The sequence below is a fragment of the Heptranchias perlo genome, chromosome 13 (assembly GCF_035084215.1).
Source record: "Heptranchias perlo isolate sHepPer1 chromosome 13, sHepPer1.hap1, whole genome shotgun sequence".
Classification (NCBI taxonomy): Eukaryota; Metazoa; Chordata; class Chondrichthyes; order Hexanchiformes; family Hexanchidae; genus Heptranchias; species Heptranchias perlo.
In genome coordinates this window covers 22,708,161-22,733,872 of record NC_090337.1, presented here as the reverse complement: position 1 = coordinate 22,733,872, position 25,712 = coordinate 22,708,161, and the positions used below count along the sequence as shown (strand labels likewise).

General features: G+C 40.6%; 1 protein-coding gene across 1 annotated transcript; it reads right to left on the bottom strand.

The window, feature by feature from the left end:
- Nucleotides 1–1,289: 1,289 nt before the first annotated feature.
- LOC137331378 (uncharacterized) lies at nucleotides 1,290–25,712 on the bottom strand. Its single transcript, XM_067995141.1, has 5 exons — nucleotides 25,448–25,712; nucleotides 15,192–15,542; nucleotides 9,213–9,380; nucleotides 5,985–6,025; nucleotides 1,290–2,447 (listed from the first exon to the last, which is right to left on the bottom strand). The coding sequence occupies exons 1-5, from the start codon at nucleotides 25,515–25,517 to the stop codon at nucleotides 2,265–2,267; spliced, it is 813 nt and encodes a 270-aa protein (XP_067851242.1). The 5' UTR covers nucleotides 25,518–25,712; the 3' UTR covers nucleotides 1,290–2,264.

Below are 25,712 nucleotides of genomic sequence, written 5' to 3'. Positions count from 1 at the left end.
TTTAGTATGCTGAAAGTCAACCACAAGTGTGAAGGGCTGTGTCAGCTCCCTAAGATGTTTATCTGAGGAAGGTACTAAGTGAAATATGTGCTCAAAAACGTAACTACTCTCAGGCTGAAAGTAACAACTTAATCTGAAAGTTGACATTTAAAATACAATGGGGGTTAAATTTTTCAGGGGCGGAAACCGGGCAGTAGCGGATCGACTGCCCGTTGTACATCCTGCCCAATTTTTCTTTCCACAATTACCCCCCCCACCACCCCCGAACTCTCAAATGACAATAGATGTGCCAGGAAGCGTGGAAGACTAGGCAGCCACTGCAGCCCTGAAGTATAAATACCAGTAGCAAGACTATCTCATGCCCAAGAACGTTCAATGTTACCTGGGTCCTGAGGTTCCCATGGAAACCCAGCAACTAGTCACCCGTTATTCTTTCCACTAGGGAAGCACTTAGAAGGAACCGTGGGTGTCAGAAACGTAGAAGGAACAGTGGATTAGGTTCACTTTCTGACTATGAACTTCAAAGGGTATCAATAGTCAGTGCTGCAGGGGGTAGAAGATGGGAGGCATCTTTCAAGTTTGCCTTCTTCAAATTTCCAGGATTACCTAATGCTACCTAGGAAGTGTGCATTCACAAGCCAGGAAATCTGGAACTGCAATACTACTGGCTCTCACTTTGACATATACAATTGAGGTCAGTAGGGACTCGGTGAGCAGATTATGAGAAGGCTCAAAAAGCACAAGGAAATTTGGGAGACTCATTTTAAAGGTGCACAAGCAGCGGATACCAGAATTTCCTTACTAAAAAAATTTATACGCCAAAAACAGCAAGGAAATTCATTGCTAAGCATTTAGTTGTTATATTATTTGCTGTGAAATTTACTCAATGATCACAATCTATTTTTATTGAATGAGATATATGAAAACACCATGGAGACCAATGATTCTCGTCTCAAATAACTTTAATGAGGAAAAAGAGTTACATTATCACAACAGTATTTTTCCAATAGAATGTTTAATAAATAGGTTACTTTTTATTTACATATATTTCTCAGAACATTTGGTACAATCTTCGGAGGTCTGATGAAACTCAGATCTAATGAATCATAAGCGTTGCAAAGTGCTACAGATGAGACACAGGGACTGAAAATCATTCTGTGGCCGTTCTGGTTCAGAATCTGCAAAATGCCAAACTGTTCAGATCCTGAAACAAATAGGTCAATTTTAACTCAGCCTCCCTCCCCCCACACCCGCCTCGGCTGGTGGGAAAGGTGCAGGCGGAGGGTTAAGATGACGGTGGGGTCACGCTGCATTCCTTCCCCCACCATCCTAACTTAACTTAGGTAGGGGAGGGCCGCCCACCCCAGAGAAATGACAACCTATTTTCAATGGCAAAGTTGTGGTCCGATTACAACATTCGGACACGCATGCCATTTTAACTGTGGGCTGGCTAAGGGCTGCATAATCTCAGACCCGCCAGCAAAAGCTGGTGGCAGGCAGCATCATGGCCAGAGGAAGCCCAGCTGAGAGTTTTAATTTTTTTTCCCTACTGACCTCAATTGTATGTGTCAAAAGCTTGGGCGTCCCCTGCCCAGGGCTTCCACCCTTCCACAACTGCGATCGTTCCCGACTCCCCCGCACCACTCGACTTAACTTGTCGGGACTCTTTCCGTGGATCCCCGGCAGCGGCCTGCCCCCCACGATCTCCCACTCCTGCCCATATTGTTCCCATCGACTTTGGGCGGGCACCTGCCTTTGCACAGGTAAATGAGGCCCGTGAATTGAAATCTCTCAGGTCTCTCGTTCTGGGGCGCTGGGCAGATTGCACCCCCAATTCTTGCCCCGAGTTAAAATCGACCCCAGAATGTTCAGGTCCAGTCAATGCCGCACTGTTGTGTACCTGATCTGTGCCACTAGAGATTGCTACTGAGGTAATCTGAATAAATCTGAACCCCAAAAATAAAGATCCCAAAACTTGGACCACTGACATTTTCAAACCCTTGCACACCAATTTTGATTTGTACCATACTTAGTCAATTAGAATTGGTCCATTTTTCCCACCAAAGTAAGATCGATTTTGCTAGGATTTTACTTCTTCACTGTTGGAAGTTGATTCAAAATTTCATTCATGGTGGTCAAATTGTGACTTGTGTTTTCGTGGAAGAGATGGTAAGAGAAGGTCATGTGATAATTCAGCATAACGTCTGAGAGTTCATGGCCAAAGATAAGTAGTCAGATGCCAGTAAACCAAACAAATAATTCCCTCAGTTATCAATGGTGATTTTCTGCACACCTGTAGCTTGTGGTTGAGGTGCAAATACAATTGTAGCATAGTATGAGTCATCAGAGGCGATTGAAGATGCTAGATTCTGCCGATTATTTTGCCCGGGGACCTTCAGTACAGCATAGTCAATGGAGAACACTGTGGAAATGGGATCATCAGCTTTCTAAAATGAATTGATAGAAAATATATGTGAATAAAATTTATCTTTGATTCGTGTGTTATATTGCATTTTCAGAAGTAGAATGCTGCAGTTCCATTTTGATACCTTGCAAATACTGTTAAGCTGAAACAGTTTGTTGTTTTTGTATCTGCACATCTTTCTCAAATGGCCAGCTTGCGATTAACATTTTTAGGCTGCGGTTATACTGCCACTTCCATGTTATTGCAAAATGATTTCAGATATGCATCAATCCAAATTGGCAACATATCTGCAGTCTGACTCCAGAATGCTCTAATGCTAAGCTGTGAGAGATCCCGTCACACCATTTGGACCTGGCACCAAACGGAGTATAACTCCAGCATGAACACATATTGGACCTCCTGGGCACTTACTGCCTAGATTTTCTGCTTAGATGAAATCCCGAGTAGAATATGGGCAGTGCACAATGCGAGCCTGCCCAATGAAATGTGGGCTGATACCGGGGTCTGTGTAATTGAAATATTCGGGGTGAGCTCAAGACGTCAGGAACACTACTGTTTGGAAACTTGTCCATTGGAGGGGGACAGGAACCAGCATACTGCTGCAGGATTAAAAGGTTTACAGCAACTTAAAGAGAAAGCCATTTGGAAAAAGAGCAGAAAGGGTTTGTAACAATAATGTCTGTCAGGTCTGCAGGAAGGCAGAGAGCTTCCAGGTTCACCAATGCAGCCTTGGAGGTGCTGCTGGATGAAGTCAGGCAGAGGAGAGCGCCTCTATTGGAACAAAGCGATGCAGGCTTCCAAAGGAGAGTTGCTCAAGGACAGTGGAAGGAGATGTCTAGGGCTGTCAGTGCTATTGCCAACACCATATGTATGACAACTCAGTACTGGGAACTACATAACTAACTTACCAGATCAGGCAAGGTAAGAAGACCTGGCCACACTTTCCAAGAATATAAAGTACTAAACATGTTTGCCACTTACTGTGTCTTCCTCTCACACTTTGTTAAAGTGCTTGAATTGCTTACCATCACAAGATAATTACATGATGTGGAGATGCCGGTGATGGACTGGGGTTGACAAATGTAAGGAATCTGACAACACCAGGTTAATTACAGATGAGGAAGTCCATTCAGCCCATCATAATTCCTCCATCCAGAGAGATCTTAACATCCCCAATTGTAGCATCCAATTGTTTCTTAAATTATTCTAGGGTTACTGCATGTATTACTTTATCTGGAAGTTTATTCCACACATTAATCACATTTTGTGTGAAGAAGAATAACCTGATCTGTCCTAAAATCAGATGGTTGGGGCTGGGAGCATGCCATCATTGGGCTGAGCTGTTAAAAGGAGGCACGGAGAAGTCAACAGTAGGTGCATAGGCAGGAAAGGCACTGCCTGCTCTTCTTAAAGTCGTCTGTCCAGGGAATTGGTGACCATATTTCTTTTTTTGCATATTGACCTTTTTGGTTTCCTTTTGTTGCATTCCTTCAAATGCATTCATAAATCTGTATGACTAGTAGAAATTACCACTATTTCTAGTTCAGATACTGAGTGTTGAATGCAATGTGTCACAGCTGACCACAGTTGACCACAGTTGACCACATCAATCTGTACAGAGACCGTAAATCAGTGTGTACAATCGATCAGCTGGCAATGCTTTATCCTGTCAGTATTTTTTAGAGTATCCAAACAATTACCTAGAGGTAAATAGTTCTTTGATTCTATTGCTTATCTGTAATGCTGGAAAGAAATTGCTTAAAATGGGATTTATGGAGCCACCTTCAGTTTTTCAAAAAAATTCCAATCTAATCAGTTGCTTCAAGGGTATTTAGGCATGGTACCATTGTTTTTATGAGGCAATAGAAAGAAATGTAGGAAACATGGCAGTCAATTTACATACAGCAAGGTCCCACATTCAACAATGTGATAATAACCAGACAATGGGCTCGATTTTAAAAGTAAAAACAGGTGGGTTGGGGGCAGGGGGGGGCATTGAAAATTGCTACCATTTCAGACCCACCTCTAATCCGCCTCCAACCCGCCCATTTCCGGTTTTCACAGGGACGGGATGAGGGGCGGGCGGCCAACCCGCTCCCAGGAGTTGGGTCGGGCCTTAAAACTTTACAGGAGGCTTCAGGCCTCCATTTTTCACTAATTCCCAATTTCAACCCCAGGGGCCGGGATTCCCGGCCTTCTGATTTACACCTCATGAAAGGAGGCAAGAAGGCCAGAGACTAATGGGTAAGAGCCTAGAAAGGCACAGCTTGTGGGCCTGGAAGAGCAGGAGTGTTTCCCCAAGCCCAACAAGCCTACCTGCACCGACCCCCCCCCCCCCCCACCCCCGCCACCGATCGCGGACACCCTCCGATCGTGGACCCCCCCCACCGATCGCGGACACCCTCCGATCGTGGACCCCCCCCACCGATCACGGACCCCGAACCTGACCCCGATCCCGGAATCGCTGACCCGACCCCGATCCTGATCCTCCGACCCCCCGACCCTCCCTCTTAACAATCGCGGACCCCCGCGATGACCCCCGATCCGGCCCCCCGTGATTGACCCCCGATCCCACCCCCATGACTCGCGACCCCCATGCCCACCCATGTTCCTTGCCCACCCATGTCTTCAATAAGTAACAATGGGCCTCTTCTCCTCTTTGGCTATGATCAAACTTGAACAGAGGCCCGTATTATTACATATTTCTATTTCTTATAATCTGCACATCTTTAATATACTTCAGGATAAGGCAAAATGGCAGATTCATCTCTGCTCCTCACTTTTTATTGTGTTTTAGGCCCCCCCTTTTATAAGAAGGGATGGGGGGGTGGTGGTTAGGGTGTGTTTTATTTAATACAAATCAAACCAAATAACAGTGTCAAATAATAATTTTATTTTGAGGATTCAGGATGCACTCCAGCCCCTGCGGTGCCCACCGGTCGTGGAAAGCCTCAAGTGTACCGGCAGTCACCGTGTGCTCCCTCTCTAGGGCCACCCGGACGCGGAGAATGCCACGGGCTGCGTCTAACCTGGACCTGTGGATAGCCACCTTGGACAGGCCCAGGAGCAGGCCCACGAGGACGTCCACCGACCTGCCCGCCCCCCCCACTCACCGGGCGGCCAAAGATCAGGAGCGTGGGACTGAAGTGCAGCCAGAACTTGAGGAGCAGCCCCCTTAAATAGTGGAACAGGGGCTGCAGTCTCCCACACCCTGTGAGTAAATGAAGCACGGACTCATCCAGGCCGCAGAAATTGCAGGCGGCCTGGAAGTCCGTGAAATGGTGTAAACGCCTGTTGGTCACGACTGCTCCGTGCAACACGCTCCGCCCCAGATCCCCAGTGGCACACGGGAGGATCCCCGAGTAGAACAGCTCCTCACATTTACTTTTTGTGGTTGGTAAGGATCATGTGACTTGCTGGTACAGAAGAATACCCAGGCTGAATGCCTATACAGTGGCATTTGAGTAAAAGGCAACAGTAGGATCAGAGCTAATAGAAATGAAATCAGTTAATCATTTAAATCATGATATTATGCGTCAATAACCTAGAGTGCAATTACCTGACAACTGGCATCTGCTGCAGAAGGTCTGGCATCAGGATCTATAAGAAAGAGATATGTAAAATACTGATTCACAAGCTGGGTACAATAAGTCTGCAAGTGGATTGGATGAAAAAAACACTACCTGCTCAAACTCAAACCTTTGTACCGTGTGATAAAGTTGTCTACAGCAGACAAAAATCTAGTTTCTAGAAATCACCTCTTAGAAATGTGAAAAATGGATGCCCCCTAGCACATGTAAAGCTGAGACTTCCTTCTCAAGCAATTTCTACAAGTTCAGTAAATAGTCACCTGAAGCACAAATACCCTATTACCACATTTGCCACAGGTTGGTTTGGTTATAACATTGCTGATCAGCTGGAAATGGATCCAATCGCTTTTGAAAATGTTATTTGCAGTTTCTACTATAGCTTTCAGAAAAACCGAACAAAGAGATGATGGGGCAGTGCTGAGGTCAGCTTTCTTGGCCTGATGGAATGAATATTATGGAGCACTGTAACACCTTTAAATCAGGGTACTAACAGAATGAAGTGGAACCAAAGCACAAGTAAATATTGAGCGTTATGAGCAGCTAAATTACACTGCCGTGTTCTGTGTAGACCTAATGCAAGCTAAAATCTCATTTCAGAAATGATGAACAACGTGATAAATATTATTCCATCTGAATTTTCAAGGTAGTTTTCAGAATATCATAATTCTAATAGATCATTAGTAGAGAACACAAATTTATGCCAGATGGTTGATGGCAGATGGCAGAATTATTCCAAAATGAAGGGCTATGTAAGTTCACAGATTTTTATATATATTATTTTACACTGTATATGAATGCACTGGGAAGATCAGCAGTGGTGCAAACAGATGGAAGGCATTAATCTCTGCGTCTCAATCAACTGAAAACTGATGACTTGCCACAGTGGCACATCAGGGCAAGAGACTATTACAGAAGTAATTTTAGTAAAGGCATAATTTAAAAAAAAAGTGCTAATGTGCATGCAGATATAAAGCCAATAAATCTTACTGTGCTTATGGATTTGCAGAAGCTCCAAGAAAGGGTCAAAGTAGTCCAGCAAGGCAGAGTGGAACATCCCATTCTAATCTGAAATAATCTTTGGCCTCTAGGATTTAGTCCATGTGTGAGTGTTTATGCTGAGGTAATTGTTGGGGAGTGGCAAGTTAGAGGATTCACCTCATATGTTTACCCACATGTTATTAGTGCTTTTCACGGAAGACAAATACTGTGTTTCACCTTCACTGACCAGATATTCTGTTTATTTCATGGTCTAGTGACTTCTAATAGAATCTAAAGTGTACCTTCGAAGTTTAGTGCTGCTCCTGATTTTAAGTGCACTTTCATATGTAAGAAACATCAATCTAAGAGGTAGGGAAGTCACCAATTAAAGACACAATAAAAACACAGAAAAAGTAAAAACATATGGGATTAAGAATTAAAATTTGCATGACTGTAGCTCAGCCTCTGAAATATTGGCCAACCGTAATTAATTGTAGTAATCAATTAATATTCCATGCTTCTTGTAAATTTAAACTGTGGAGCATGTCATTACTTTTGTTTTTATTAGCCCATAGTTTCATTTATATCAGTAAGTGGACTAGTAATCCAGACATCTGGATTAATAATCCAGAGAAGTTCAAATCCTATTACGGCAGTTTGAGAATTTGAATTCAGTTAAAAGAAACACCTGGAAATAAAATGTTTGTATCAGTAAAAGAAAGTGACCGTTAAGCTATTGGAGTGTTGTAAAAACCCAACTGGTTCATTAATGTCCTTTAGGGGAGGAAATTTGCCGTCCTTACCTGGCCTGGCCTACGTGTGACTCCAGTCCCAAACCAATGTGGTTGGCTCTTAACTGCCCTCTGAAGTGGCCTAGAAAGGCACCCATTTGTATCGCCACCTACTCAGGGCAACTAGGGATGGGCAATAAATGCTGGCTTTGCCAGCGGTGCCCACATCCCGAGAACGAATATAGAAAAAAATAGGCTGTTCATTTTCTCGGATTGAAACCATTATTTGTCATTTGTTTGTGTGGGTGTAAATAGTTTGATCCTTAGGAGATTGTAGCTTCACATTCTCCTGAGTCTTATTCTAAAGCCTAGTTTTAGTAATCTTAATAATATTATTGTTGATTTTAAAAAACAAATTTTCTCTTTCCCTTTCTACCATTCCAAATGCCATTCTCCTGGATGGGAAGGATGACTTGGTCCAAGGCCTCTGCCAATCCCACTCTGTAACCGTCTTCTGGAAGACCAGCTTAAGCAGACTTGGCTCCCAATTTTCATTGTCTCTACAGGGAAGAATCTGACTTCAATGTTTTGTGTTTTTTTTCCCTAAAGGTATGACCCAGGATCAGAAAATATCAAATTGGGAAGTTGTCGATGCAAATTCACAACATATTGCCCATGGTATAAAACACTGGCACATCAGTTTTATATCTTGTCTAGATCAAACTAAAACTGGCATGGTACACCCACCTGCAGTGGAAAAATACGTTGGGCTAGATTATTACATTTCCCACTTGCAGCTATTGGAGTTACCACCAAATGTGTTTAATTTGTGTTCTTTGCCCCAATAACGCACAGCATTCAAAGGAAATCTTTACAATCAAACCCAGTAATATCTATGACTTGGTATGAATTATAACATAACTAAAGGTTAGGTGATGAAGGTGAAACCTGACCAGGAGATCATTTGGATACTGCAGTATTTAAAGGGCAGCAGCACAGATTGGTGATTTTTTGGAGGCTGCTCTAAAAACTACAGCCACAACATGACTGTCTTGTTCTTAATTTTTTAAAAATAAAACAATGCTAAAAGACCTTTGCCAACAGATGCAACTGGTGATGCAATCATGCGATCATAACTTTGCTCCCTTATCTTTGTACAAACACAGTAATGTGTCCATTTGTGTCAGGACTACAGGAACCCTGGAAAACTATAAATAACCAAGGTTTCAATTTCTGTGAGAATAGTGGGAAAAAGTAATCTGTGATTTGGCACAATGTCAAATTCTACTTCACCTTCAGTGCTGTATAGTCTCTGAAAATGATTTGGGCAGATGATATAAGATAAATAAGGCCTGTATACTTGGTAAATAGAAGTTTAGAACCTTGTGGTTGTATAATGTCTGACCAGTTACTTTTAGAGCAATATGTGGATTATCTACTTAAAATGTAGAATTGGTTAAACAGAAAAAAATACCTCGTGGAACTTACCTTGTTTTTTTGGTCGGCATCTGAACAAGATGTAAATTAGCAGACAGATGATGATGAAGGAAGCTATTACTGCTGCAATTATTATCTCAATTCTAGCTCCCTTATCCTGGAATTCTTCTGTCACGTTATATGTGCAGTTTCTTTTTTCTGGGGCAGTCAACTGCTCTTCTTCAAAAAGTGAACAATATTTCATTTAGTGCACCATAGGAAATCTCAATTCTCATGTTCTGTTGCAGTAACATTTTACATAACTGGCCTGTGCCAATACTTCAACAAGCATTTATTTGCCTGTAATTGAAATCAAACATGATTAAACTGCAATATTTGTAATGCCTAAATTGAATATACAATCAATGTTAAGACCGCATATTTTACCACAGCCTCCAGCAGTGACCTACGTTTGATTGATAATTGTAATTTTATACCAGGAAGAAAAGAATCGGTGGTGGACATACTCCAAGCCATTCACGTGCATTATCTAGTGGCCAGTTTTGGAGCAACATTTTCTGAGGGCTGGAATGTCCATCCTCTTAGCTGAGGAATGGTGCAAGACATTGAGGACATCTAGTAGGGGGAGAGAGGGAAGGGGAATAAAATAACTAAAAGAAACAGTGATATAAATGTAAAGAAATTACAGATTTCAAACAGCCTATGATGACTTTTCTTGACTGCACCTTGACAGATAAATGTTTAAAGAATATCCTGATTTCAAACTAGCATCTGCATTCTTTGCTTTCTTCAGCAGTTACATGAGGATGTGGTCAATATCTCAAGGTTTAATTCCCACTTGTTGCTATTTTTAGTGCATCCTGTTAACATATTCATATAAATTCCTATCTACGCTATTTAACCTGTTCATTTTAAATGGGTTACAGCCGGCAACAAAACAGCCCATACAGGAATTTATGCAAACATGTTAACAGGAGCACTAAAAATAGCACTCAGAGGGAATTAAATGTATCAGGATCTGCCTACTTTCACTGATCTTTTAAGGATTTAATGTACCTGTGCAAATTAGTATCGGTGACACAGACCCTGCTGATGGCGTTAAGAATAAAGTGGATTACTGTAAAAGCCATGAAGCTTGATAGCTACCTAAACAGTCTGTTACGTCAGAAAATATGGTAAGATTTTATGCACTATAGTATAATATCAGCACCAAATCGAATAATTCAATGGAGGGAATGATTTAACAATGACTGTTTCCAGTTATTACATAACTGTTACAACGGTGCAACAAAAAGATGAGGGTAGAAAAATGTTATTTTAAAAGGCCTACAATAGTCTTGTACTCATGTTATAGTATTTAGTAAATAGTAATTATTTCTTTTTAAACTTATCTATAGCTAAACTTCATACAAATCAATCGTATTGCAAATAATGTTTTAAAGGATTTCATTGTCACTTGCAAAGTCCGTATATCTGCTTCGGTCACACAGCACTCAGATGTACATATTATATATTCAGGAGAGTCATGCACGGTACATATAAGGTCAGATACATCTTCACACCATGTCTGAGGGTAGACCTACAGCACTCCACACTAGGTATCCACAGCATTTAGCAGTTTATTGTTTTGCTTGCGTTTTTTAAAAAATTGATTTGTTGTATTTAGATTTTTTTACCTATTTCTTTTCTCCTTCTTCCAGGTTCCCACTTTGCAATGTAACAGTACCAAGCCAAGAATACAGGTTTGGCAAGCTGCTTAAAGGCTATGTCAGTGCTGCTTTTTGAGAGAACAGCCCAGGTTGATTCAACATATAGAAATAGCAGGCCTCACTTGGTTCCAGTTAGGGAACTACCGAGATCTGCGCTTTACATGTAGGCCCGGATCACACCTCTCTATTGGCACAGTGCCGAGACTATAGGCTGAAATTCTTCCTTCAACCAAAAGGACAAGGGCTGTTTTGCTCCAAAACCAACAACCAATCAACAAAATCTCAGGAATGTGGAGCGTTACAATGTTGGGTGAGGTGGGTGGCGGGGTGGGGGGGGTGTGGTGGTTGTAATTTGGTAAACTGGTATATACTGTGCTGGTTAAAAAGCAAAGCATATAGCAATTTAAAATAACATTGGTAAAGAAAAATGCAATTTTATTTTCAGCATGTGCTGTGGCTTAGTTCAAAGTTTTTGGGAGTAAAATTGATCTTCAGTGATAGCGCAAAACTTCAATGGAAAAGAAAATTGGGCGGGGTGTAAAACGGACTGCTGATCCGCTATTGCCCATTTTGTACTATAGCCGAAGACCAGTTTCACCCCCACTGACCTTATTCTGAAAACAATTGAGGACTGTAACAATCCTCCTGTAAAGTAATGACTGCAGGCTTTGAAGGAAATGCACGGCACTTTGTATTTAGGTGAAGGTTGCAATCTACAGGCATGTACTCTTTGTGCTCTTGTTGCTGTGATCCTGCCATGTTGTACTACTTCCTGTTACAGTTTAGAGATACTCATCAAAGAGGGAAATTTTAACAAAATATTAAGTCAAAATGTGAGATCTGAAGGCTTCAATATTGAATTTCCCTACTGTGGAAACTACTTCCCTTCTAAGAACATTGTAGTGTCTGTAATAGATTAAAAAAAAGTGGGTTCCATTATCAGCTTGAGGCAAAAATCTTTCTAAGCTTTTGTTGTCTAATTCTTTGATCATCTGGGGATTTTTTAAAATAACTAATAGCTTTTACACTGATAAATACTAAGTACACACATTTATATAATGTATAAACATAATAATTTTTAATTGAACATTATGTCTAGTTAAAATACTCACGAAATACACTGGGAAAGACCTTTAGAAGCTTTTCTATATAATAGTGTGTGGTTTGAAAAACCACGGAAACTGCTCTTTCCTCAAAAGGTTTACAGCAACATTAGTTCATGGACCATATTTGGACGTAAACCCACATATATAAACTATGAATGGAATATTTATTGGGTTTGCCTGGTTCAGGGGGTTGTTTGCTAGCCTATGAAAGACATAGTATACTGATATACTTGTGACTCACAGCCCAGGTTTTCATATTCATAAAATCACCTAATTACTAATAATCACTATGTAATATCTAGTGTGACATATTTGGGTTATTTTTGACTGCTAGGTTACAGATCTAGTCGGCCAGATTGTTTCCCCACCCATGCCCCTTTTGTCAACACAACCATTCGCCTGACTTGCATCAGTGCATGAAATCATTATTTTCCAGTCGATCAAGCATTTTGAAACTATTATTCAAATGATACTTAAACGTGGGAGATTCACACTAATTGAATTTGGGGAGGCTTTGTTTCTACTGTGTATGGGAGTACTGGCTCCACAGTGTGCCAGAAAGTCAGGAGGGCAATTAATACGTATAATTTAGTATTCAGAAACTTAATATATAAATTGCTGGTTGCCTGGTAAAATTTCCTCTGTTTGGTGTTTGTAATAAGAGTGTAAACGTGTGCTTTGCATTTATGATTTCACTACAAATATCAAACCGAGGAAACAGTCCCTTAGGTCTTTGTAAAACTGCCCATGAGCATACAGCTAGGAGGTCCTGGAGAGCTCCTTAGTGATTATCTTCTCTCCCGTCCTGTGTGGATCAGTTTAGCTTCTGTTCTGCACTTCTTGCTGGTATGGTGAAGACTCCCAGACCCTACCAACTATTTCCTGTGCATCATGCCCTCAAAAATTCTCAGTTATGCCAGGATTGCACCTGTTGGTGACTTCTACCAGTGACCCTACACACGTATGCAGGGTCACTGGTAGAAGTCACCAACAGGTGCAATCCTGGATGTCGACTGGCCCCTTATTTACATGGGGCCAGTCGACATCCACCTGCCCAAGGAGGCTACAAGATATAGAATTTCTGGCTAGGCCCTGAAGGGGGGAATTGGACTCCACCTTACTAAAAATACGCAACTATGCCCTCAATGGCATTTTAGGTTTACTTCCTTTTGTGGGGTACAGGCATAACCCAGGCCTGAACCTCCAATATGGACACCACTCCTGTTTGAGTTGCAGTGGGAGCACTCCAGAAGAAATTTAGGTCCCTGTGTGCTTTTTATTTATTATTTAAAAATTCAACGTAAGGTACTGAAGATTTTATGTTCTCCATCAGAAAGAAATATCTCAGCAGTCTCCTTTAACTGACACATCTTTCTGCTTGTACTAGAGTTAGATCTACTTAGCACCAAAGCTGGAAAGCAAAAAAAAAGCCCTCTTTATGCCAATAGAAATAACATTAGCGTTCCTCTGTCCAGAAAATAAATGATCTGCAGTAGTTCCTATTGCACGGCAGTTAACACATGTAAAATGGCAAACCCGAGTAAATAAAGCACGTATCATGGATAAAAAAAAAGTAGGATTGAAGCTGGGGAATTTTATAAATACATTAAAAAAATGAGTAATTCATTCTCATGAATGAGTAAAACTTGGAACATGAACTTTTTCAATTTTTCAGTGCAAATACTAAATTTCTATTGTAAAACCTATCATGCTAACATGTACAAGTATTTCAATACGTTAAAGTAACCCTTCCACGCAATGCAAGTTAGGATTGCCATTCCATGATCTCATTCCAATTACATTTTACTCAAGAATTATTAGAAATACTCCAACAGGCATAAATGGGAGAAAAACTCACATCAGATTCCTTAGCTAATAACAAAGAGGCACCTGCCAATATTAAGCTGAGACGATCCTCTTGATCTGAACCCAGAACAGACTACAGCATATCAACTGCAATATATAATGCTTTTGATAGGGTCAGACAATCTCAAAGAATACTGACCTATCTCTGAGACATACAATAAAAGGATGAAAATGAAAACTGAAATGATGCAATGTAACAAACTACAAAACAAAAAGAAAAGAAATAATGAGAAGCAAAGTTCAACACAGAGTTAGAGAGGGAAAAACAGACACATCAAAACTGCTTTCCTTAACCATGCACCAGGCAGCAACCTTCACATATCCTGCTTGTAGTTTATCTAAAGCCTTGTTAATACATGTATGTGTGTGCCCGCTCGACATGTGTACATCGGGCTGTTTGTCCAGCTCCACAATATAGGATGGCTCTACACCAACAATTTTTATAATGTTCCAGAAATCAGAAAAGAAAACTTATGAACCCATTCAGTTAAGAGCCCTTGAAAGTACCTGTGCAATGATAATAAGGAGGAAGAACTCCAGAATTACCTTGTTTTTGAACAGCTCACTCTCACTGGTGACTGCCACCACATGAAGTGAGTTGCTGTTACTGGAAACACTAACCTTTTGTCACCGTGCAACACTGGATAGAATCACATCCTTATGCTTGGGCTTAATATAAATTCTAATAATGTATTAATTTCTTCACAAATCATTGCATTATGCCCAAGTCCTCAATTTGCACTTTTGAACTTCTGAAAGATCAATTTCAGCTGGCTCTCTTCACATTGATTTACAACAGACTCACGTAAACGGTTTTTACTGCGCAGTGAAAATTTAAAGCAAGTGCATTCTGGACACATTAAAAATATCATTTAGTACATGGAGGATACCTGAAATGTATTGTCTTTCTCATATTAAACATTGCAATATCCATTACTGATGATTATTTTAAGTACTCTAAATCTATACCATAACAAATTTATAATTTTAGACAATTGTGATTTAAATAGCAAACAAATGTGTGCAATTAATACAGAGTTGTAAGGTCATTATTGTATGCAATACAATAAATTATCTATGAGTGTTGAAATAAGAAGGTAACCAATCTATTGGGATTTGCCTGTAGATTTTGTCATAAGGGCTGCAATGAAACCTGTGGAGCACAGACATGTTAATCTCCACACTGAAGAATTTAACCCTTAAAATAAATAATTCTAGTAATTTTTAAATTGTTCCTTTGTCATAATACTGAAAATAGGTAAAACTGTATGCATGTTAAAATTCAACAATTTAATACATGAGAATTTATTATGACATTGCTTAGATGCTGGAATAAGTTGGAGACATACCAATAACAGTGACGTTTGTTGCGTTGGCTTTGCTTATCTTGAAAGTGTCAGAGACAGAGAGCAGTTCACACCCGTATGCTCCAGAGTTGTTTTTCACCAGATGCATAATTGACATTGATGCTGCGTGGTTGCCAAAGTCCCATTGTAAATGGACGTGGTGAGCAGCTGTTGTGTTACTTGTCTTCAGATTTATTTCTCCAATCTTTATTGCACCAGAATATATGTATCTGTACCATACTAGTCTCAAGTCTTCAGTAACATTTCCATTGGAAAGTTTACAGTGGATGGTAGCTGATTCTCCATATTTCTTCTCAATGGTCAGGGGATACTGTGACAGAGTTAGGGATTCACCTGCAAATAGAAGTATCAGAGTCATTCACATGTTGGGATGGGGCAGCTCACAGAGTTTTCATGATTCATAAATGTGGTCAGTTAGTAAGGTCTGATACATCGTACAGTCCAATTCAATTCATTCCCTGCCACTCTAGCTTGGCGGGGGGTGGGGGGGGGGTGGTGGCTAAACGAGTAGTCAAAATGACTCAAATGTAACTTAGATGATTCCAGGAGACAATTCTCCGAAATCTGACTCAACTGAATAATCCATGACATATGATAGGGATCCATATTCATAATTTCCATTTTGCCATATTTTCCATTGATCTCTACTACATTGCCCACTTTCTGTAAATCAAATCAGTCCTTTGTATACAATATATGTCCCTTACAGGAACATGTACCCTTGCTTTACAACTATGTAGTTTGGCACAGGCCACAATTCGATTATCCCAACTTTCCGTTCGTTTTCAAAATAGATCTGTATTGTAAAATTGTCACTGGATGTATAATACATCTTTAAATATATGTATTACAAAAATATTCTGACCAGCTTTCAACAAGCCCTGAGATATTTGAAAATGATTTGAATAAGTTTTCTTTGAAAGAATGCTGTAATGTTCAGCAACATACATTCCAGTACCTTTCTGTTGAGTAACGATCAAACTTTGGCAGTTTGTTGGTGATTTATGTAAGCTACATTGTGCTATTTTGACATTTGTTGCATGAAAATATTGTCAAGCTGCAAATATTATCACACAGTAAAGAAATTGTTGAGATTTCCACAAAGTGGAAAGATTGATGTTAGTTCTTACTGGAGAGGCCAACATTACATTTACTGTGATGAGGTATGTCTACTGTGTAATGTTGGATAGCTGCCATTGCATTACAAATAATAAGCAGACAAAAATAAAGAGACAGCAATTGCTTGTCTCTATTTTCAAAAAGTTGCTGATATAATTTATATAATTGCATTGATGCAATAGAGATGTTCAGTATTATGAAATTCACACACCTACTACGAATTTCAGTGTATTTAGAATTTTCCAGGAAGTCATGCAATATACATCTATAATATATGTATATACAAACTGTAAAGTATTAAGGTGTTATTTGAAAAGAGATAGACAAATATCTGGTTAGGCATGTCATTGAAGATTATGAGAGTACCTATAGTCTAATGTCCACTGTAATGTCATCTGTAACAAAGGGTTCAGTATAATTACCTTTGCACCCCTCAGGAGATTAAATAAATTGGGTAAAGGTAAATGATAAGGCATAGAACATGGAAGGAAGAGGGTTGATGAGTAAAATAGATTTTTTCATCCTATGCCGTGTAATGTTCCAATTCAGCTCACCAATCAGCTTTTGCTCTACACGTAAATGAAATTTATAATCTTAAAGAGTACAAATATTTCTTCATTATCAACCAATCTTTTCAGAAGCAATGGAACCAACAAAATGAAGCAAGCAAAGGGGAAGGGGGAAATTTACTTAAATAGCAGAAGGTATGATAGAATAGAAATGATAGGTAGATTAGTATCACAATTCCTTGGTATAGTGCAGGTAACTGTCCCTTACTGTTTAATCATGCTACTAATTAAATGTTACACTCAATATTGGCTGTGCTCCAAACTACAATAAAAGCAGCCTTTGCCACAACTACTGCAATTTCATAGAATTATATAGAATTTACAGCACAGAAACATGCCATTCGGCCCATCTGGTCTGTGCCAGTGTTTATGCTCCACACGAGCCTTCTCCCACTCCTTTTCATCTAACCCTATCAGCATAATCCTTCTATTCCTTTCTCCCTCACGTGCTTGTCTAGCTTCCCCTTAAATACATCTATGCGATTTGCCTCAACTGCTCCTTATGGTAGCAAGTTCCACATTCTAACCACTCTCTGAGTAAAGAGGTTTCTCCTGAATTCCTTACTGGATTTATTAGTGACTATCTTATATTTTTGTTTAAAACAAAAATAATATTAAAGGTACTAAGAGCAAGGCTTGCAATGCTGTTTGGTCACCAAGATTTTATTGAACTGTCATTGACCACCGTTTCTAGCTTTTCTTTGTACAGTAATTAATGTACGTTGGACTGATGCAGCAGCTCAAAATAAAGTCACATCTTTATCACTGTAGCCTTCAGGATTACTATTCACTTGGATCTATGATTTACTTAATGGTTACCATTTCACCAGTTAATTTTTTTATGTGACATTACCATTTTGGAGGGTGCGTGGAATATTGAAAAAAGAGTATGATGGAAGCAGAGACAGGGGAAAGAAATCACTGTGAAAGCACATTATGCTTTACCAGTGTCATTAATTCTATCAGTCTTATAGAATGTGACAGAGAAGAATACAACATACACCTATTATGTACTCAGGATTCTTTCTTGTGGTTAATGAGTATCAGTGGAAATGAAGGAATAAATGACTGCCTTAAACTTAAACGAACTATTTGCTATTCTTTATATTAACTAGTTTTTTTTCAACATTTATGTGGAGCATACTGTTCTCTGGGAAGGACACTGAGTGTGCTGCAAATTGTGTGTTGTAGGTTAAGAAAAGAATGAAAGACTTGTATTTATATAGCCCCTTTCTCGGCCTCAGGACGTCCCAAAGCGCTATACAGCCAATGAAGTACTTTTGAACTGTAACCACTGTTGTAATGTAGGAAACGCGGCAGCCACTTTGAGCACAACAAGGTCCCACAAACAGTAATATGATAATGACCAGATAATCATTTTTTTTAGTGATGGTGGTTGAGGAATAAATGTCGACCAGGACACTGGGGAGAACTCCCCTACTCTTTTTCGAATAGTGCCATTGGATCTTTAACGTCCACCTAAGAGGGCAGGCGGGGCCTCAGTTTAACATCTCATCCAAATATATATAGATCTTGGAAGTTTTATGACATTGTATGATGCTATATAGTTACATTTAAGGTTTGTTTTTGTACACTACTCATTGAATAAGATAATTTTAGAAAATTATAATTTTGTTGGTCTTTTTTGTGATAAGTTTTGAAGATTGTCATTGCTGGGAATGGAATACTTTTTCTACTTAGTGTCAGGGTTGAGCCCTCCTAGGTCAGATATGGTATTGTTAGATGTGGAGAGTAGTTCTTCTAACACAGCCCCAATGTCGCACTTTAACCTCAACCTCAGTAAAGTAACCCATGAAGCATTTCCATTTCCCAAATCAGCTCTCCTCAAGCTTTCCATGATTGGTGGGCACAGCACAAAATAAATTGTTTTGTTTAATGCCATTTTGACACTGTAAATTAATATTATTTTAGATTGAACCACATGCAAGAGCCCCCCTTTTCCAAAAATATTTGCAAAGTCCTCCTTCCAAAAGGTGAGGCATGTGTTGATTGTCCCAATGGGATACATACTTCCCAATCTGCCAAACAATAGCACACTAGCCCTCCTGATGGCTTTTGAAGCTGTCAATTTATTGCCAAATTGTTGAACGTTTTCACTGTAGATCACTGCGTTGAAATTGCCTAAACTTGGGAACCAAGGCTCATACTGTGGGGTGGGAGGGTGGTTGGATGGACCCTTTAAATTAATGCAGCAGAGTTCTGATTTGCCTTTTAATACTGTCAATTTTAGTTTGCTAAATTCCAACTGCACTGTTACTGACTTAGGCTCACACCCTCACTCTCGTTGCCCTGGACGTGGAACAAGTCCTCACTCGGGCCAGTCTGCTGCCTCTGTAACTGTGCCACATTTTGGTCAAAAGGCAATAGACAGAAGCCATTTTTTCACTTGCAGGTGTGATTGCTGAATGAAGCAGTAAAGACACAGCTAGCTGTATAGACTTCAGTGATAGCTAGGTGTGATCAGGTTTTGCAATGTCGGCATCAAAATGTATTTGCTAAATCAATTTTGAAACTTCTGAGCATTTTACTCACCCATGCCTATGTGTTAGGGGTTGAGAGTCACTTCTACTTATTTACAAAATACTCCAGCAAATGAGGAAAATAATCGGAATCAGACAGGACTAACATTGGGGTTCACAGTTTCACATATTTATATTTTACATATTATGCTTTAAATATATTGTATACTTATTCTAGATAACAACAACAATTTGCATTTATATAGCACCTTTAACATAGTAAAACGTCCCAAGGCGCTTCACAGATGCATTATCAAATAAAATTTGTCACTGAGCCATGTAGGGAGATATTAGGACAGGTGACCAAAATTTTGGTCAAAGAGGTAGGTTTTAAGGAGTGTCTTAAAGGAGGAGAGAGAGGTAGAGGCGGAGAGGTTTAGGGAGGGAAATCCAGAGCATAGGGCCTAGGCAGCTGAAGGCACGGCTGCCAACAATAGAGAGATTAAAATCGAGGATGTGCATGAGGCCAGAATTGGAGGAACACAGAGACCTTGGAGGGTTGGAGGGTTGGAGGAGGTTACAGAGATAGGGAGGGGTGAGGATATGGAGGTATTTGAAAACAAGGATAAGGATTTTAAAATCGAGAATGTGTAGATTTCGTTGTGAACCAGGTCCAGGTCTAGTGACAGGCTAGCCTGAGGGAGAAGTATATCAGCTTGGTGAAAATAAATTTGTGCTGTTGTGCTCTAGGGGAAAATGTCACTCTCCGTGTCTTACATTTATGGACCCTAATCTTTGTTTATTATTATTTTCTGTTGTGCGATATTTTCTGTTGCTAGTTCTGGTTGACGTGAGGTCGAAATTGAAATCTGTTTCCTAAATTTTATTTGTCCTGTTTTTTAAAAAGAACAAATTCATTAAAATTAATCAACACGCTACAACATCCCATTCCTGTGGACTCCCTTCATGGAAAATCACCACTGCTGGGAATATTTTAGATGTCAGGGAACAGGCTCAGATTCCACCTGCAGATCAGTGAACCACCAAAAGGCTGAGACCTGAGCAGAGGTTGAATCTGCACAACGTACCACAGAAAAGTTGTAGAAACACAATTTCCTGTAAATTGTGGGTTAGTGATCACTGTATATTTGAGTAGAATCACACAAATGTGCGATTCACAATATTCTCAGAGTCCACCTGTATTTGTGGAATGAAAACCTCTTCCTGTGAAGGGAATCACTGTCCTGAAGTGAGAGGTTTAAAAACACCTTCTTGAAATAACATTCATAACATTTACTTGCAAACTAGAAATATTTTTACAAGAGTAGTTCAATGTTTTTTTACTGCCTTTTTGCCATTCATTAGTATTGAGCAAGCCACCTCAACATGTACCTCAGTTAGAGAAGTGAAGAACAATTTTCAGGAAAAGATTACGGCCAAATTAGGTGTTTAGAAAAGATAGGAATAAGCAATTACAGTGAAATAAAGGGACACAGATTTGTTTCTCAGTTTCCCAGAGCCATTCTGTCAAACCGATATATGTCTCCTGCATCTACACATATTTATTTTACATTTAATGTTGCAAAAGGATAGGACATGCATGCTAGTTTGGTGAATCAGATATAATTTCAAAAGAAATAAAGGTGCTTTTATGCTGCAACTATATTGTTGCTGTAAAACAGTTTAGTCTAAAGCGGCAGTGTAACTCTGGAATAAAGTTCTGACTGGGCTCTCCCCCGAGGAGGTAGTCTAATATCATTTGGATTTGATATTGCATAGAAAGAAAGAATTATATGGCAGTTTATCATATCCTCAGGATGTGAAAGCACTTCACAACCAATGGATTACTTCTGAAGTACAGCCACAGATGTTATAGAGGCAATGGATCCAAGGGAAAGTGACAAGTTGGATCCAAAATTGGCTCAGTGGCAGGAAGCAAAGGGTAACGGTCGACGGGTGTTTTTGTGACTGGAAGGCTGTTTCCAGTGGGGCTCCACAAGGCTCAGTATTAGGTTCCTTGCTTTTTGTGGCAAATATTAATGATTTGGACTTGAATGTAGGGGGCATGATCAAGCAGTTTGCAGATGATACAAAACTCACTACCTAACAGCACTGTGGGAGAACCTTCACCACATGGACTGCAGCGGTTCAAGAATGCAGCTCACCAGCACCTTCTCAAGGGCAATTAGGGATGCTGGCCTTGCCAGCGACGCCTACATCCCATGAACAAATAAAAAAATACAAAAATTGACCGTGTGGTTGATAGTGATGAGGAAAGCTGTAGACTGCAGGAAGATATCAACGGACTGGTCAGGTAGGCAGAAAAGTGGCAAATGGAATTCAATCCAGAGAAATGTGAGTCAATACATTTGGGAAGGGCAAACAAGGCAAGAGAATGCACAATAAATGGGGTGATACTGAGAGGTGTAGAGGAACAGAGGGACCTTGGAGTGCATGTCCACAGATCCCTGAAGGTAGCAGAACAGGTAGATAAGATGGTCAAGAAGGCATACGGGATACTTTCCTTTATTAGCAGAGGCATAGAATATAAGAGCAAGGAGGTTATGCTAGAACTGTATAAAACATTGGTTAGGCCACACTTGAGTACTGCATAAAGTTCTGGTCACCACATTACAGGAAAGATGTGATTGCACTAGAGAGGGTACCGAGGAGATTTACGAGGATGTTGCCAGGGCTGAAGAATTTTAGCTATGATAAAAGATTGGATAGGCTGGGGTTGTTTTCTTTGGAACAAAGGAGGCTGAGGGGAGATTTAATTGAGGTGTAGAAAATTATGAGGGGCCTAGATAGAGTGGATAGGGAGGACCTATTTCCCTTGGCAGAGTGACCAGGGGGCAGATTTAAAGTAATTGGTAGAAGGATTAGAGGGGAGCTGAGGAGAACATTTTTTCACCCAGAGGGTGGTGGGGGTCTGGAACTCACTGCCTGAAAGGGTGGTAGAGGCAGAAACTCTCAACTCATTTAAAAAGTACTTGGATGTGCACTTGAAGTGCTGTAACCTACAGGGCTACGGACTAAGTGCTGGAAAGTGGGAATAAGCTGGATAGCTCTTTTTCGGCTGGCACGGACACGATGGGCCAAATGGCCTTCCTTCTGCGCTGTAACTTTCTATGATTCTATAATGGATGTGGTGCCAAATTTAGTTTAAAAAGTGTTATCGGGTGCTTTTTGAACTTAACCAACACTGATTCAAAAGTATTAAGAGTGTGGATGCAGTAAGTTATTAAAACATTTAACACTTCCATTGGTAGCTAAAGTATGAATTCATCCTAAGTTGCCTTATGCGCCCTGATCTCAGAGTTTAAAGCATACAAGCTGGTAAATGTGATGAATTCCCTCCAAAATGCAGCAAGCCACAAAACATAGGAGTTGAAATTCCTCTTTTAAAGAAAATGCAGATATTGCCAGCTTCTTGATATAATGAATGATTTTCCAGTGAGCTCACACTCTCAGAAACAATATATTTCAAAGCAGCAATTTTGTTGGTGCCATTCTCCCATTTTTCACTAAAAGAGGAATTTTGGGACCACAGTTGTCACCCTTCCACCCCGATTCCTCCTTTTCTGTCACTGGTTCACAAGCCCACACAAGGATTTTTCCTTGGCTCATTTGATCACTGCATGAGGACCAATCGAAGAAACCAGAAACTTGAATTTCAGTAGCTTTTAACTAAAAATATGACTTCAGTAGCATTCTGCTTTCTTGCACATGAACATAAAGTGCTCCTACATGAGTTTTGGTTTTATTTCTTTCAAATTTCAAGCCATATGTTGTGCTTATCAGTTCTTGCACAATAGCCAAAGTAAGTCAAGGAAAAAAACTGTTACCCAGGGGTGTGACCCAACCACACCATGGAAAGAAGCTGCAAGGGGAAGTGGCAGCTATGTTTTTTGCCAACTTGCTGTTTCAGAAGTGTCGGCAGTATAAATGCTTTTCTAATTTGCCAAACACAAAGATATATTTAAACCGAATTGAATGCCTGATGTAATAAAAAGACTTGCATTTATATAGCACCTTTCATGACCACAGGACGTCCCAAAGCGCTTTACGGCCAATTAAATACATTTGAAGTGTAGTCATCGTAGGAATCGCGGCAGCCAATTTGCACTCAGCAAAGTTCCACAAACAGAAATGTGATAATGATCAGATTAATCTGTTTAAATATAGGCCCAGGACACTGGGGAGAACTCACTTTCTCTTCTTTGAAATAGTGCCAAGGGATCTTGTATGTCCAGCTAAGAGGGCAGACAGGGCCTTGGTTTAACATCTCATCCGAAAGTGTTAAAAGCCCGGATTCCTGCTCATCCTCATTCAGTCTGTACTGTTGACTGTATCAGTGTTACCTATTTCGTACATTACAAGGTGACTGCAATTGAAAAGTACTTAATTGGCTGTAAATCGCTTTGGGACATCCTGAGGCCATAAAAGGCGCTATATAAATGCCAGGGGCATGATTTTCACCCTGAGCCTGGAAGGACTCTGGGAAACCCAGAAGTACGGGTTTCCCGGAGTCCTTACGATTTTGACATAAGGGCGTCTTTTATTTTTTTTTGTCGGTTTGCTGTCCGACTGTCTGGCCTGATTGACAGGCTGGTCTTAGTCGGATAGGAGACCAGCCAGGAAGAGAATGTATTCAGGTAAATCTATGTTTGTATGGATGGGGGGGGGGGTGCACAGGTGGGCATGGGGGGGATACGGGTGAGCACAGGAGAGCATGGGGGCCGGGGCATGGGGGCACCAGGGTCTGGGTTGGCATGAGGAATGGGTTGGCACGGGGGGAGGGATCGGGTGTCAGTCACGGTGAGGGGTGTTGGGATTGGGGGTTATTGCGGGGGTCTGCGATCATTGGGGAAGGGTTCAGGGGTCATTGCAGGGTTCCGCGATTGTTGGGGGGTGGGAAATCAGGGATCGGGGTCGGGGGTCCGTGATCGTTGCCGGGGGGGGGGGGGGGCTTGAAGATAGGCTTGTTGGGCCGGGGGAAGCGCTGCTGCTCCTCTGGGCCCACAACCTGTGCCAGAAAGGCACGTACCTGTTAGTCTCGGGCCTTCTCGCCTCCTTTCACGTGGCTTGAACAAGAAGGCCCGGGAATCCCGGCCCCCCGGGGTTGAAATCGGAAACTGTGGAAAAATGGAGCCCCGCAGCCTCCTTGAAAGGTTTTAAGACCCGACCCATCTCCTGGGAGCGAGTTGGTCGCCCACCCCTCATCCCGCCCTGGTAAAAACCGGAAATGGGCAGGCTTGGAGCGAGTCTGAAATGGTTGCGATTTTGAATGCCCCCCTACCCCCAACCCACCTGTTTTTTGCTTTTAAAATCCTGCTCAAATTCTTTCTTTCTTTATCTGTCACATAATCTGTAAGTGCGTCACTTTTGTGACTTGTGAACAGAGTGTACCTTCATTAGTAGATTCATATTCTCACCGTTACTATTCTATTAATGTCCAACTAAACAACCCTATTTGACAGCTTCATATTGACTATTTCAATGGAAACCCATTATCTGTCATATTGGAGGAGTCCTTTCTGCTGGTTAATAGTAAGCGACAGATAATTGAGAGCCACCAAACCTTTAGGCTTACATCAAAGGAATGTAAATGTGCCCAATATAAATAACGAAAGAAACTTTGTTCTGGAAATTATTCTGAGCGATGTTATTGTACAAACACAATGCACCATTATAAAATTCCTCTCTCTGCTATTTTAAGAAAATTGTTAGCCTTTTAGTGAATTAACACTACTAAAATAGCGAAGAAAGGAATCTAATAAAAATGCATCATGTGTTCCTGCGACGGCATTGCGAACAGTAATTTCCAAGCTATTGTGGAAATGAAATGCAAATAACAAAATATATATTAGTGGATTGTGCAGTGGATTATACTCATAAGGGGAATGTACTATACCTGATGACGTTTAAACCATATTTCTCTGTACTGAAAGTTTTATATTAACTTGAGTGAATAAAAGTGCTAGAAAAATATCTATTTCCTTTTAATTTTAAACTCCTCCTTCAACAAGTCTAAAAGTCCATAAAATAAAAAAAAACTTGTACTCACCCAGGGTATTTTGCCACAAAGACACAGAAAACACCAGGAAGATTTGTTGAACAAACAATATCATGGTCATCTCTTTCACAGCTCCGAGGAGATAACAGCCATTAACTAGTCAAGGTGACTGAACACTACACATGCTCTTAATACTCAGGATGCCTGCATGCTAATTTTCTCCACAAGTGAGTAACAATTACGCCTTGGTTGCTGGTGTGTACCACCACCCCCACAACAAGCCAAAACCAATGCTGCTGCTGTTGCTGTACTTTGC